Source organism: Vulpes lagopus, chromosome 23 (assembly GCF_018345385.1).
Source record: "Vulpes lagopus strain Blue_001 chromosome 23, ASM1834538v1, whole genome shotgun sequence".
Classification (NCBI taxonomy): domain Eukaryota; kingdom Metazoa; phylum Chordata; class Mammalia; order Carnivora; family Canidae; genus Vulpes; species Vulpes lagopus.
The window spans coordinates 24,715,001-24,730,779 of NC_054846.1; the positions used below are offsets into that span (position 1 = coordinate 24,715,001).

Sequence of the window (15,779 nt, forward strand, 5' to 3'; positions counted from 1 at the left end):
TTTCTCTTCCTCCCCCTGTACTTCCATGCCTCTGCTTGCAGGTAAGCCGCAACCAGGTGTACAAGACTCTCCATGATCCTACCTTTTCTTTTCCGGCCATTTCTTATGTTTGACTTCTCTAATCCTTGAATGTGCATTGCTGCCTCCAGACATAGGACCTCCCTTCCCTGTCCCCAGCTGCTTCCTGAGCTAGAACCTTCTGCAGCACAGCCATTCATTCACAGAACTTCATCTCACTCTTCTCCACTTACCTATCTCCAAATTTCCTTTTTGAGTATAGCTTCTCTTAGGAAGTTTTCCCTGACTTTAGGACTTTAGGTCCCTGGGCATCATGAATCTAGTTACATGGTACTTACCTACCCTGCCTGGGCTTCCCTTTGTTCACCTGGAAAGAAAAGACATCATGCTGGGTGCTCTTATTGTTGTTCTTTGTATCTGAAATCTCCATAAGTACAAGACTAATTGTCTATGGGATGAGAATTCCAGGCTCTTCCACAAGGGTGAAGTGGAATATATGCCTATCAAAAGTTTGTTGAAAAGAATGCTTTCTGCCTTGATTCAGAAAAAGATTGTTGAACCACAAAGTATACACCATCTGGGCAAAAATTAACCTCCTATCTTTCATGCCTGACTTCTCCATATAAAACCAGTGTTGAGTCGGTATATCTGACAGACAAAAAGTTCTGGCAACAGTCCTTTATCTTATAAACACAAAATGGAAGAATATGAAAATATGATATTATTACAGCAAAAAGAAGAGATAAAACATAAGTAAAATCCTGATCTATTTCATAACCAAATATGACTAAAATTTGTGGAGTGAATAGGCTTGAAAAGAATGGAAAAGCATTAAAAACATTTGTTTTACTTACTCTTCTTGCTAGATTTTTAGCCTCCCTGTCAATGACCTGTTCCCACCCCCAGCCCCAGAATCTCTCTGCCTACAGATCCAGCAAAGTGAAGCAACTTGCCTAAGGCCAAACAATTAATGAAAGAATCTGGAGTTTTACAAAATCCAGGGAAATGTGTAATTTTTTTCTCCTCAAGTGACAATTCCAAGACCTCAAAGCATTGTTTCAATAAAACTAGACTTCCTGTTATCAATAAGACTCAAGGCAGTCCCAACTGCAGTCCGATCATGGTCACAAGAGCGTGTCGGTCTTTGGAATTATTTCAATCAAAATGGAAAGCTTTCACAAAGACATTGATATTATGTGAAGACAATAAAACATGGTAAGAATATGAGAACAGCACATGTTATTAAATGATGCTTCTATCCTCAAAGCACATCTACCTCTAGTATTTCAGTGTCCCTGCCAAATCTCCACAGTATGGGGCAACTTATAATAATATTTTTTTAAAAACCCAGCATGGTCAACACCACCCAAAACAGAGGATCAGAACAACTTCCATCATGAACTGACTGTGAGACTTTGAACAACTGCCTAACATGTTTCTTTTTTAATTTCTTCTCTAAAAGTGGGAACTATTAACACCCCAGGCTTGCTACCTTCTAAGGTAGTTGTGAGTATAAAATAGTTGAGAAGTTCTCTCTTCTTGAGAAGTTGAATGCCATGATAAGGCATGTTTTTATTAAAGAACCTCGCAAAATCCTGATTTTAATAGTTAACTGATAGTTAATGTGTAATTATTGACACTTAGTCTGTTTTGATAAGCAGAAACCGGATGATTCTTTCATTTATGAATATATAGTGAACACTTGCTCTTTACCAGACACTGTGCTAGACTCTGAGGATTCGATAGTGAACAGGACAGATAGAATAGAGATACAAAAGGCCCCGGTCCTTATGCACACACACGCGTGCGTGTGTGTCCATGTGCGTGCTTGCACCTGTAGAGATGTCAAGGGCTGGGACAAAAACAAGCAAACAAATAACAGAACCTTTTGATAGAGCATCAGATGTGGAAGGGGCGGAGGTAAGTCAACTTTATTTGTTTTTTTATTTTTGGTAAGTCATCTTTATGCTTTCTAAAAAAGGTAAATTTGGGCACCTGGGTGGCTCAGTCGGTTAAGCATGTACCTACGGCTCAGATCATGATCCCAGGGTCCTGGGATCGAGCCCCACATGGGGGTCCCCATGCAGCAAGGAGTCTGCTTCTCCCTTTGCCTCTCCATGTATTCTCTCTCTTGCAAATAAATAAATAAATAAAATCTTCTAAAAAAAATTAAAAGGTAAGTTTATTTCTACTTTAATACAATTTAAAGCCAATATATACATATATTGGCATATATATATATATATACATATATATATATATATATATATAAATTTCAATTTATCAGTGTTTTTCTGGAACCAGTCTATCAAGGATAAGGGAATTTAAATTCCCTTATTATAGGGAATGTTCCCTGAGAGTTTAGGAAGAGCTTTTTTTTTTTTAAGATTTATTTATTTATTTTAGAGAGAGTGTGTGAGCATGTGTGAGTGGAGGAGGAGCACAGGAAGAGAGGGGGATGAGAGAGAGAGAGAGAGAGAGAGTCTCAAGCTGACTCCCAGCTGAGTGCAAAGCTCAACACAGGGCTCAGTCACATGGTCCTGATATCGTGACCTGAGCAGAAACCAAGAGTCGGACTTTTAACCAATGAGCCATCCAAGCACCCATTGGAAGAGCTTTTAAAAGGGAACACAGGGGATCCCTGGGTGGCTCAGTGGTTTCGTGCCTGCCTTTGGCCCAGGGTGCGATCCTGGAGTCCCAGGATCGAGTCCCGCATTGGGCTCCCGGCATGGAGCCTGCTTCTCCCTCTCCTCTGCCTGTGTCTCTCTGCCTCTCTCTCTCTCTCTCTATCATAAATAAATAAAAATTAAAAAATAAATTAAAAAAAATAAAAGGGAACACATGAATGGACACCTGGGGAGTCTGAAACCTCCTGCAAAGGAAAGCAAAATGCTTCTCAGTGGAGAGTCTCTAGCATGCAGTAGTTTCTGTAAAAGGGTGCCAGCTAAGGGAACTTCCCGAGGTGATGGAAATGTTCTATGTAGCCAATATGGTAGCCACCAACCATGTAAGAACATCTGATATGTGGCTAGTGATCTTGAGAAACTGAGTCTTAAGTTTTATGCAATTTTAAATAATTAAAATTAAAAACTATGCAGCCACATGTGGCTAGTGACTACCATACTAGAGAGTACAGCTCCAAGGAGTCTGTGATCAGAATCCCTGTGTACCCAGATGGGAGAACCAGGTTCAGGTAGTAATGAAGGCACTTTCTCATGATCTCACGGTTTGTTTCCGATGAGCCTGGTAATGGTTCACATTATATCCATTTTTTTTTAACCCCTGGCACAAAGCTGACCATAGTAAATGTTTCATGAATGGAAAAACTGCCTTCTCTGCCTTCCTTTATTTCCCAATCCATGGTTACTTAACTAGTTGATATAGCTTCATTTATAAGCTACTTGCCATTCCTGGCCTTTGTGATGTTGGTGACTTTCTCTGGCTTGCCAGTGGATCACCTCCTCTGTAAGGCCTTGGTTAATCTCCCCAAGGATTAATCTTACCTACTCTCTGTCCACACCTGCACTGTAGCACACTGAAGCATGTACAATCATTTGATTTGTTTACAGGCTTGCTTTCCACGCTAACCTTGAAGTGGTACAACTGGTTACAAGGACCCTACTGCATAGACAAATCTAGATTTAATTCCCCTGCAACTTGCTAGATGCACGAACTTGACAAAGACATTAAGCTTCTCTTCCTTCCTCTATAATGTGGAATAATATAGTACCTTGGTGAGAGGTCGTACTACAGATAAGCTAAGACAGAGAATGTAAACTGCATAGTGCTAAACCCAGCATAAACATTCAATACAATTTCTTTAATACTGTTGTGGTTAGTCTGTGAACTTTTGGGGGAATATATTAGATTATATCTCCCCCCCCCCTTTTTTTTCATTCTTGGCACTGTACATGAAGCCTGACACAGTGTGCTTAATAAATGTCTGTGAAATGCAAATAGTGGAAAAACTTGCTTCTCTCACCTTCCAACTAATTTCCTAAATACAGTGTTAGTCACTTTCAAACATTATATTTAAATAATAAAACAGTATGCTACTAAATCTATGATAAAAAATATGTTCAAGCTTTTTTGCAACGGGTTTGCCGCCAGAACACAGGTGTCGTGAAAACCACCACTAAACCTAAACCAAAATGGGAAAGGAAAAGACTCACATCAACATCGTCGTCATTGTACACGTAGATTCGGGCAAGCCTACCACTACTGGCCATCTGATCTACAAATGTGGTGGGATTGACAAAAGAACTATCGAAAAATTTGAGAAGGAGGCTGCTGAGATGGGAAAAGGCTCCTTCAAGTATGCCTGGGTCTTGGATAAACTGAAAGCTGAACATGAACGTGGTATCACCATTGATATCTCCCTGTGGAAATTCGAGACCAGCAAGTATTATGTGACCATCATTGATGCCCCAGGACACAGAGACTTTATCAAAAACATGATTACAGGCACATCTCAGGCTGACTGTGCTGTCCTGATTGTTGCTGCTGGTGTTGGTGAATCTGAAGCAGGTATCTCCAAGAATGGGCAGACCCATGAGCATGCCCTTCTGGCTTACACACTGGGAGTAAAACAACTAATTGTTGGTGCTAACAAAATGGATTCCACTGAACCACCCTACAGCCAGAAGAGATACGAGGAAATCATTAAGGAAGTCAGCACCTACATTAAGAAAACTGGCTACAACCCCGACACAGTAGCATTTGTGCCAATTTCTGGTTGGAATGGTGACAACATGCTGGAGCCAAGTGCTAACATGCCTTGGTTCAAGGGATGGAAAGTCACCCGTAAAGATGGGAATGCCAGCGGAACCACACTGCTTGAAGCCCTGGATTGCATTCTGCCACCAACTCGTCCAACTGATAAGCCCTTGTGTCTGCCTCTCCAAGACGTCTACAAAATTGGTGGTATTGGTACTGTACCAGTGGGTCGAGTGGAGACTGGTGTTCTTAAGCCTGGTATGGTGGTCACCTTTGCTCCAGTCAATGTTACAACTGAATAAAGTCTGTTGAAATGCACCATGAAGCTTTGAGTGAGGCTCTTCCTGGGGACAATGTGAGCTTCAATGTCAAGAATGTATCTGTCAAAGATGTTCATCGTGGCAACGTGGCTGGTGACAGCAAAAATGACCCACCAATGGAAGCAGCTGGCATTACAGCTCAGGTGATTATCCTGAACCATCCAGGCCAAATCAGTGCTGGATATGCACCTGTGCTGGATTGTCACACAGCTCACTGCTTGCAAGTTTGCTGAGCTGAAGGAAAAGATAGATCATCATTCTGGAAAGAAGCTGGAAGATGGTCCCAAGTTCTTGAAATCTGAGGATGCTGCCATTGTTGATATGGTTCCTGGCAAACCTATGTGTGTTGAGAGCTTCTCTGACTATCCTCCTCTGGGCCGTTTTGCTGTTCGTGACATGAGACAGACGGTTGCTGTGGGTGTCATCAAAGCAGTGGACAAGAAGGCAGCCGGAGCTGGCAAAGTCACCAAGTCTGCCCAAAAAGCTCAGAAAGCTAAATGAATATTATCCCCAATACCTGCCACCCCAGTCTTAATCAGTGGTGGAAGAACGGTCTCAGAACTGTTTGTGTCAATTGGCCATTTAAGTTTAATAATAAAAGACTGGGTAATGATAACAATGCATTGTAAAACCTTCAGAAGGAAAGGAGAATGTTTTGTGGACCATTTGTTTTTTTTGTTTTGTTTTGGTGTGTGTGTGTGTGTGTGTGTGTGTGTGCGTGTGTGGCAGTTTTAAGTTATTAGTTTTTAAAATCAGTACTTTTTAATGGAAACAACTTGACCAAAAATCTGTCACAGAATTTTGAGACCCATTAAAACAAAAGTTTAATGAGAAAAAAAAATACGTTCAATATTATAATTATTGTAAAAATGATTTGAGTTACCCTTTTGGCTGAAAATTTAAAAGGTAAGATTATCTTTTGAGAAAAATATTAAAATATACAATATTACATTATATGGTCTTTGTTTTCATTATAATCTATGTTTTACTTCAGAAAAAAGAAATAGCCTGAGCCTAAAGCTGAACTTTTTACTCATCTGATTCCCCACAGATTTGGGAGAAATCTTCTATGAAACTAGTTTGGTAAATCAGTGTTTCTCAATCTCGTTTTATTTTTCTCACCACAACACATAGCTTGATATATAGCTTATATCATGACCTCCATATACATTTAAACATCTGTAGAAGTAATTGAAACAGAATTTCCATGAAATAACACAATTCTTACTTCTTGAAGTGAACTCTGACATTTCTATTTACTCTACTCCTATTCTTCTATTCTATTCTATTCTATTCTATTCTATTCTATTCTATTCTATTCTAGTTTTTAAAGGTGATCATAAGCCATACATAGACTTTATGACCCACTGGGATCTGAGACATGCCATTTTTAAAACACTGCACTACATAGTGTACTTCAAAGTGTTTTTTCAAACGTCTACAGGCATCAATGTTAGAATTTCCTAGTGTTGAACTCAAAAAATCTTGCTAACCTTATATAATATTCAATGAAGAGTTTTAGGGAAAACATACTTAACATTTTATCTCAATGAGATCCTCACCTGTTCAAACCCTCAAAAATCACCCACCCCAACTTCTCACCCAGTCTTCTGGTTCTGAGACATCTTTGACAGAGATCTGCTGCTAGCATCTCAAACAAAAAGTCCCCCCACTCCCTCAACCCAGTTGCAAAAGTTCGGCCAAGAGCACCTGTGAACAGTGTCTTACCTTTAGCAGGCTTCATGCTCATCATTTCCATGACAAATTCTGATGTGTGCCTATGGCAAGGACAACTTTGATTTGGATTTTCTAACCCCTGAAACTGCATTACCATTCTTAGTTTATTCACAGCAACTGAAAATGAGACCAGGTAAGAAGCAACAGAGGCCAGAGGTTGTGTGGTTTACTGATTAACTTCATTACAGAGCAGAATATTTGTAAATGTTTATGAGAAAAGTCCTCCATGCCAAGTTGCCTAGTAAGCTGGAAACTAGTCTCTCAGCTAAACATTTTTGGGGAGCACTTTCCAGTTTTAGAATTTAACATGTAGAGTAGGCTTCTGTTCAGTGGCTCTAAAAGTGAATTTAGAGTCAAGTACCATGCTCTATGTCTTGACATTTGTTCCTATCAAAAGGCTACAGAATAATACAATTTTGTAATGGCAGAAAGCATTAAAGCCTAATGCTTAACAGCACAAGGCCAACTAATCTGGGTTTATTTCCACTGTTTAGTGGAATTGGGTCCACTCCTCCCCAAATTGGTATGTTGAAGTTCTAACCCCCAGATATCAGCATGTGACAGTATTTGGAGAGAGGGTTTTTATAGAGGAAATTAAGTTAAAATAAGGTCATGAGGATGGTCCCTCATCCCATAATACTGGTGTCCTTATACAAATGGAAAATGTAGACACTGAGATAGACGTACAGAGAAGACACTATGAAAAGACACAGGGAAGAGGCAGTCATTCAGAAGCCAAGGAGAGGGCCAGGAATAGACCTTTCCCTCACAGTCTTCAGGAGGAATCAATCCTGCTAACAGGATTTGATTTTGGACTTCCTTGGTACTCACTAGCTCTACAGATTTGGACAAATGGACAAATTCCTGAACCATTTTCTGCCTCCATTACCTCATCTATAAAATGGGGCTGATAACCATATAACCTCATAGAGTTAACTCATGAGCATTAAATGAGATAATTTGTATAAAATGCTTAGCAAAATAAAATGCTTAGCACAGTGGGTGGCTACCCATCATAATTACACTGATGTTATGATTATTTGGCTTTTGACTCCAGTTGTAGGATGACTTGCTTACTGAGTAGGAGTAATTTCTGCAGCAGAACCTGCTGATTATAGATAGCAAGCTTGTAACTGTTGGTTACTTTTTGGAAGATAAAACTTTAGAATAGGATCCAGCAGGCCCAGGGTTAAGCTCACACTTCATGCAACCAGACACCCTGTATAACCTTAGGCCAGTCTCTCAGCTTCTGTGGGCCTCATTTGTCTACATCACAGATGGTAAAACATAGATAATAATTCCTGCCCTACTTCCTTCATAGACTTGTTGTGAAGATAAAAACACAATAAACATGAAAGCAGTTTGAAAGGCAAATGTATGTAAGTGCAGTAATCATGGCCAAGACATTTCTACAGCCTTCACACATTTACAAAGTGGTTCCACATGCATGAAATCATTTGATCCTACTTGTATCCTCTGAGGAGGTATTATTTATGATGCCCTCTATCTTCTACCATATTTTATAGACTCTTACAAGGCAACTCAGTGACGCTAAGTGATTTGTCTAAAGCCATGGAGTTAGTGAGGGATTAAGTTAGGACTTTAACCCAGGTCTTCTGACTCAAACCCCGTGGTTGAAACATAAAGCCATACTTGCCCTCATTGCCAAGAAAAAGGAAAAGAGTGATAGTTCATGGTTATGTTTCCACTTGGATTGCCAAATCAAGATTTACCATTTGCAAAGCTGTTCTCAATCCTTAGTCTACTTCTGACCTCATTCTCTTCTCCTCACAGCCCAAGAGTTATCCTTGCCTGGATGGGAGAGCTACCCCTAGAGGATATACACCAGGATAAACTATCTCTGAATTTTCTATTTTAAGAATTCTCAGGGCTTGGGTAGGGCTTTGCACTCAGCATAGAGTCTGCTTGAGATTCTCTTTCTCCCTCTCCTTCCACCCCTCCCCTCCCCCAAACTCTCACACACTCTCTCTCTAAAATAAATAAATAAATCTTTAAAAAAAAAAGAATTCTCTACTGACTTTTTCAAGTCAAACAAATGGACCTTTTGTCCTCAGAAACTGTTATACTAACAAGGAAATTAGTGGACAAGTGAGCTGATTCAGGAAACTATTGTTGCTGAGTGAAATTCACATAGGATGTTTTCATAAGACTGATTGGAATACTTTCATAAGACTGATCTGTTTCTCTCTCAGTGATGTCCAACTGCTTTGTGCTATTTTTTTTTCTAAAACTACATTTTTCCCCTGCTGTTCTGTGCACAGAAATACTAGCCACTAGCCATACATGGCTACAGAAATTTAAATGAATTAAATTAAAGTAGAATAAATTCCTCAGTTATGCTAGTTTTATTTTGAGCATTTGCTAGCCACATGTGGATGGTGGTTACCACCTTGGACAAAATAAATCTAGAATATTTCATCACCAGGTTAAGTTCTATGGGTCCTATTGCATATGGTACTTGGGAGCAATGTGAATGATGTTTCATTCATGGTAAGTGGGAGAATCAGCTATGAAGCCATGAAAAAAAAAAAAAAGGAAGTCCCAGAGCAAATGTTGGCAATGCTTTTTTGAGAACTATCCTTGAGAAAAGACGTGACCAATAGACTTTGAGTGATGTAATCTCATGGGAAAGAATTTCTCCACTGAGACAGTGAAGAGGAATGTCCTCTTTGGACCATTAACCATCCAATTCTAATTGCTTATTCTTATTATATTTTGAATGCCACATACTACCTATGGAACCTTAAATAGATTACTAAACATCTTTAAATCTCCATTTCCTTACCAGTAAAAGGGGAATAATAACTGTATATGCTTCATAGGAGTGTTGTTATAATTAATATCAATGGCAAATAATTTTAGACCACTTATGATGTGCCAGGTATTCTTCTGAGAACTTGATTAAATATAGTAAGTCACTTGCATAAAGTTAAGGAATTTGTCTAAGACCACATACCAGTAAATGACAGAGATGGACCTGAATGTAGGAAGTCTGCTAAAAAATAAAAAATGTACTGAAGCATAGTATCTGACATGTAGAAAGCACTCAAGAAATAGTAACTCTGGGGTGCCTAAGTGGCTCAGTCTAAGCATCTCCCTTCAGCTCAGGTCATGATCTCAGGGTCCTGGGATCCAGCCCTGTATCCAGCTCCCTGCTCAGCAGGGAGTCTCCTTCTTCTCTGTCCTTACCCCTGCTCATGTTTTCTCTCTCTCCCTCGCAAATAAATAGATAAATAAATCTTTAAAAAAGGAAATAGTAGCTTTTACCATGCTCACAATTTTTAAAATCTCTGTAGATGTACAGAATTGTAACCTGATTTTCCCTTTTTCACCTTGGTTATTCTGAATGCCCTTGAGATCTGTTTCTTGGCCTGTGAGGCCCTGAATGGCAAGGGAGTTGCCCACCAACTGGCCACTTCTCTACAAATCTTCATCTCACTGCATGCCTTTTCCAAACTATCCATGCCTTATCAAAAGAAGCAGTAGTCCATTTTGCCATAAGAAAAGTCTCTGTGGATATTTCTTTAGCTTCTTCCATTTCTTAACTCCACTAACAAGGATTATGAGATCTGAGATTACTGGGAGAGCAAAAATCAAAGCCATAGTGAATTAATAAGAATCTTAGATATTACATAAATCTGTGGGAAAGATGTGGGTAGGAAATAATATTGAAGTCATACTCATACAAAGCTCCTGTTTTGTCTGAGCCAATGGCATCTTTCCACCTTTTGGAAATATTTAGCTGTGATTTACCCAGCAGACCAGAACTTGACTTAAAACCCAATGAGATAAATCTGGTGACTGCAGGTACCTGAAGTCAAATTCAGAAATATCCCACAAAACTGCATCTCAAGACTTTTACTTGTTTTTTTTAAAACATTTAGCTGATTCTGTAACACCTGAACAATTATTTTAATTTAAGCAAAAGACATAAGCAAGAATCAGATTCCAAAGTAAATATCTTCTAATAGAAATAAAGCTACCCAGGGGAAACAGGCATAATCACTGAGAGAAGCACAACGTAAAGAAAAGTAGCTAAAGGAAAGGAATTATGTGGAATGTGCCTCCTGCCACTTGCTGGGCTCATTCAGAATGGCTCTTTGGAAGGACTATTTGATACCATAATCAAAAATATAAAAACGTGGATTCCACAGCTATTGTTAGCAATGCTATCACACCAAGATGAGATAGAACATGTCTCCTTCCTTAGGGCATCCAGACATTTATTTCCATACTGTTGGTTTTTGTTGCCTCCGTGAAGATTCCTTGCATCCAACAATGTTAAGATAAATAGAACTTCCTTCCCTTAGTGAGTAGAGTGGTATTTATCACTTTAGCAAATAGTGACACCACACTGCAAACTCCAGATTAATTAATTACATGGTGTGAAACCAGGTTTACAGAACATTTTCCCACACAGCCCTTCAAATCTCCCAACAAGCCGTGATGTGTCATCATTACCCCTGTTTACAGGGGACAAAACTAAACTTCAGAATATCTCCATTGCCTCAAAGACTATTTTCTTTCAATTTCATTGCTTATTTCCATTCACATTCAGGGAACTTTTCCTAATATCACTGAGCTAGGACAACTAGGACTCACTGCACTGAGAACAATCGATATGGGAGCCTATGATGGTACCTTCTCTGGCTCATTCTGTCCTGTTGTTAGAATACTTTCCTATTAGTCTGAAATTCTGTAATTTTTTTTTCAGTTCTTAAAGCACAATTTGCCAGAAGAATACATCAGTTATATTGAATCTCCTAACCCATTCATCATGCCAAACTGCGGGAAGCTGTGGACTTTGCCATTATTACCTTTTATTATACACTAATTGCATAAAGACCCTGCCTTCTTCACTCATAAGATTGAAGCCTTTCTCAATTCACTAAATTAATCTTTGACCATGTTTCCTGGCTTGCAGGATGTCCCAAAAGAAAAGAGACTTATCTCTTTTGGGTCACTACACCCCTCCATGCCAAGGCCTGCATGTGGATTGAGTTGCCAATGAGCTGGATTTCCATCTGGATTTGTCAGGGACATTGTAGCAACAGAATAAATTAAAGGACCTCACAAGGTCGTTCCAGCCTCACCTCTACAATTCCATCCTGTCTGGGCTTCTCTCCTTTTCTACAAGGACCAGCCTAGGAAAACAGAGCAAATCTGCACTATCCTCTGCCTCAAATTCTTAGCCTTCCCTTGAATATTTAAACTGATTTGGAGGAAAAAATCACTTTTAAACCGTATGGCAGACCCCTCTCTGGTAGCAGTGTCACATCCTTCAGCCCACCCCTCATTTCAGCCACAGACACAGCAAATAATCACACGTGAGCTCAGACTCGCCTTGTATTCAGTTTGTCAGTTCCGGAGCATGCCACACATCCTTTTGTTTTCTGCCCAGAACTTCTCCAACACCACAGGAGAGAGACCACGTGGCCTGACTCCACCAGGAGTGATAAAAGCACAGTGCAGAAGTGCCAGGGAGCTCCTGAAGTTCTCCCTCAACCTGTTAGTGACTGCCCCAGTCCCTGGTCCCTCAGAAGACGATTCTCTGTGCTACTCCTGGGGGAGTTCAGTTCCCCTGTCCATAGCAGTGACCCTCATAACTTATCTTATGCTGGTTTTCCTCTTTCCCTCTCTCCTGACCCCAGTCTTTTGCTTCCATAACCCACGGCCACCTCTCACATAAACTGTGTGCATACAAGTCCTTGCATCTGGCTCTTCTCCTTCAGGGTAACCATTTCTACATGTGGAGTTGCTTCCCCTTCACCTTAAGCAAAGCCTTCAGAGAGTGAGGGTCCATAACCATGTGTGGAAGATGCTGAAAGGTCATCACTGTCTCCGGTGCCCATTATTGAGTGCTCATCAGTATTTGCTGAATAATCGTCATAACACCTTCTCAATGTCCTAATGTAGGGATTTCATTATGGTCCATGCAGTTACCTACAGGGTGGAGGACCATACCCAAGGCCACCTTGAAAGTCATACCATGTGCCAGATGAGTACCAGTGAGTCCCAGTCACCACTTTCTGGCACAACTGTAGCAATTTGTGGGCCAAATGTTAAAACTAGAGAGTGGTTCTAGAATTCTTGGTTTAATAATCTTTTACTCACGCTGGTTAATGGGAATGCAAGGTCCAGAGCCAGTTCTCTAGACTCTTTCAACTGCCATAAATAAAAATAAAAAGACAAGGCCCTTCTGAGTCCATTCCAGACTTTGAGCTTTTTCGTTTCCTATTCCTCCACCTAGAATGTTCTCCTTGACTTCTTGCCTTTCAGTCTCAAGCCCAGTTGTCAAATCCTCAGCGGCCCTCCCTGACACACCAGTTAGAGCAGCCCCATCTTTCCAGTTACTATAACACCCTGTCTTATTGTTTCATAGCCCTTACCTCTACCTGATGTTTTTTTGTCTATTTATTTATTTGTATTTTTGTGTGTGTGAGTCTATCCTCCACTAGGATCTTGCCTGTATTATTCTCTGCTTTATTTCAATGCCCAGTATATAGTTGGTACTCAATATTTGGGTCAAAGAAATGATTGCTATCCATAGGCTATACCGTAAACTTCACTTCCCTTTGTTGTAAGAACATGATAGCTGTTACTCATTATATGGACCATTGGAAAAGAATCCCACTCTCCAGCTAGTTGAGCCCATGGGTTAACACTTCTGAGTCTCTGGCACATCTCGAGATCAGGAGTGGTGAGTTAGGCATTGTGAGTTACTCATCCATTGGTCATAGTGTTTTCCTTGGTGCCCTGCATCCTAAGCTCAGGGTGAGAAGCCCAAAGAATCCATCAGGGTCATCAGGACACAAATGAAGATGGGGAGGAGGAATAAGGAAATGAACATGTAAGCCTTCATCTATCTACCCCTTTGGTGTACCTTTAGCTCAGGTTTGTTGAGTAGAGTGAGACCAAGGCCCCAGGAGGAAAGAGATGTGATAAAAATGCATAGAGCTGGCTCTAGAACTTAATGCAGAAAAGGAAAAAGTGTCCCAATGCCCATGCCAGATATTAGTCTACCAGGAGAAAAGACTAGATGAAGATTTGAGGACACTGCTCTAGCCAGGAATAACAGCTGTGCTTGCAGCTCATGCAGCTTATACTCTCAGAAATCTTAAGTGGCAGTGTTAGAAAACAAGATGGGAAATGTGGTCTAGCAAAGGAGAGCTGAAGGAAGAGCAACACCAAAAGCATGAGTCACTGTGGCTTCCTTAAGCAATCACTCCCAGATGTTTCTAACTTGACAGCACTCCCACCACTCTTTCTCTACCTGCTCACATTTTTTTTTACCTCATGGCTGGTGAGGTCAGCCTTCAAGCTAACATGCTTGCTTGCAATCATAAAATTACAATGAGATAAAAAAAACAATCTTACATGGAATTTTCCATGTAATTCCATGGAATTTTCCTTAGTCTGTGATAAGCACTTACAGTTCTAATTATCCTGTGAATTCTGATTAGTGGACAAAAATTATGAAGATGTCTCTGCACTGAATATCTTAAGGACTAATAGAAGGGTGGACCAGAAGCAAATGGTTAGGTAGCTGGACATGGAGGTAGGGCCTGTTGGCCTTGAATGCATGCATAGAATGAAAAAAAGCCAAATGGAAGAAATAAGATGCAGCAAGTATGTTTGAGAACTGGCATTTCATAAATAATTACTACTGCCTTTGGTGTCTTTTGGAGTTGCTGATAAATATCTCTTTTTTCCCCTAAACCTCTTTCTCCTTCTCTTTTATTATTTATTACTTGATTCTTATTTATCAAGTGCAAACTTGGGTTAATAAAATATGGTCACTGCCCTTAAGTGCTCTTATACTGCACAGGGCAGGTAGATATGCAAATAGGTAATACAAATAATGACCTCTTTTTGGAAATAACCCACAAAACCATTACACACTAAGATGCTAATGACTAGTAGGTAATGGCATCAGCTATTAATTAATCTCTTTCAAAGGTGTCTATAACCAAATAAGGGATCACGTGCCTTCAAACATTGAATTCTGAGGAATTATAAATACTTGCTTTGTATTTCACTATCATAGTCTACCACTGTCCATGCATTAACATAGAGTGGAAAACTGGGAGTATGCAAGCCTCCCAGAAGGGAATTATTTTTATGAGTGGCAGAAGGCTTCCCTGCCCCATCTCAAATACTGCTGCTGTTGAGTCTGTGCTGATGTTCCCAATTGAGACTCTTTATAATAAAAAGTTTTTTCATAAATGTAAAAAGTGAAGCAATATATCATTTTATGGTTTCATCTAGTTACAGATCTACAGAAAACAACTGAGAACAGTTTGTTCTCAATCCAATTTAAGTGACTAATCATGACACTGTGCTATATATCCCCCAGCATGAGATGAATAGTGGAAAGGAAACCATAATCTAAGTAGCCTCAGCCTTTTATAGGTATAATATTAAACCATAAGAAGCATGATTTCATACTTTAGTACATGCTATAATAATATCAGAATTAGCCTGGAACAGGAATCTGTTTCTACTCCCAGGTCTGTTAATTATCTAGCCTCATGGCCTTGGACAAGTCACAAAGCTCTCAGTCTTGCTGTCCTCATCTATAAAAAAAGAAGACCATTAGGTTCAATAAATCCAAGGTCTGATCTACCTCTAACCCTGCATAGTAGCTAATGTTTATTGAGTACTTAGAAGGAACAAAAACATTTGCCAGGTTCTGTTGGAACCATCATCTAGGCCTTTTTTACTCTCCTGTATTTCCAAGTTGCACTTTGTTTTTACTTATATTCAAATAAACTCAATGACTTACCAAATAAGTTGTCAGAAAGAGAAAATTCTTCGGTGACAGGTAAGTGGGAGTGTTCGACGAGATTCATTTTTGATCCCATCCAAATTGTCCTACTTGAGAATGCCCTTTCGCTATGGTAGTCTTCAAAAAAATTCTGAAAGACAAATAAATAGAGTTTGAGGAAGGGCAGTGTAGTTAATTGG

The 15,779-nt window shown here is 39.8% G+C and overlaps 1 protein-coding gene across 4 annotated transcripts in view; it reads right to left on the reverse strand.

The window, feature by feature from the left end:
- The window catches only part of NR1H4 (nuclear receptor subfamily 1 group H member 4), a 73,743-nt gene that overhangs the window by 41,147 nt on the left and 16,817 nt on the right, over window positions 1-15,779 (reverse strand). For 2 of the 4 annotated variants that reach the window (XM_041738288.1, XM_041738286.1), the window contains exon 3: window positions 15,598-15,730. In XM_041738288.1, the coding sequence (XP_041594222.1) occupies window positions 15,598-15,676 (79 nt within the window). In that variant the 5' untranslated portion in view covers window positions 15,677-15,730. Of the gene's footprint in view, window positions 1-6,782; window positions 7,612-15,597; window positions 15,731-15,779 lie in introns of those variants that run through there. The other 2 variants (XM_041738285.1, XM_041738284.1) reach the window with 1 other exon arrangement.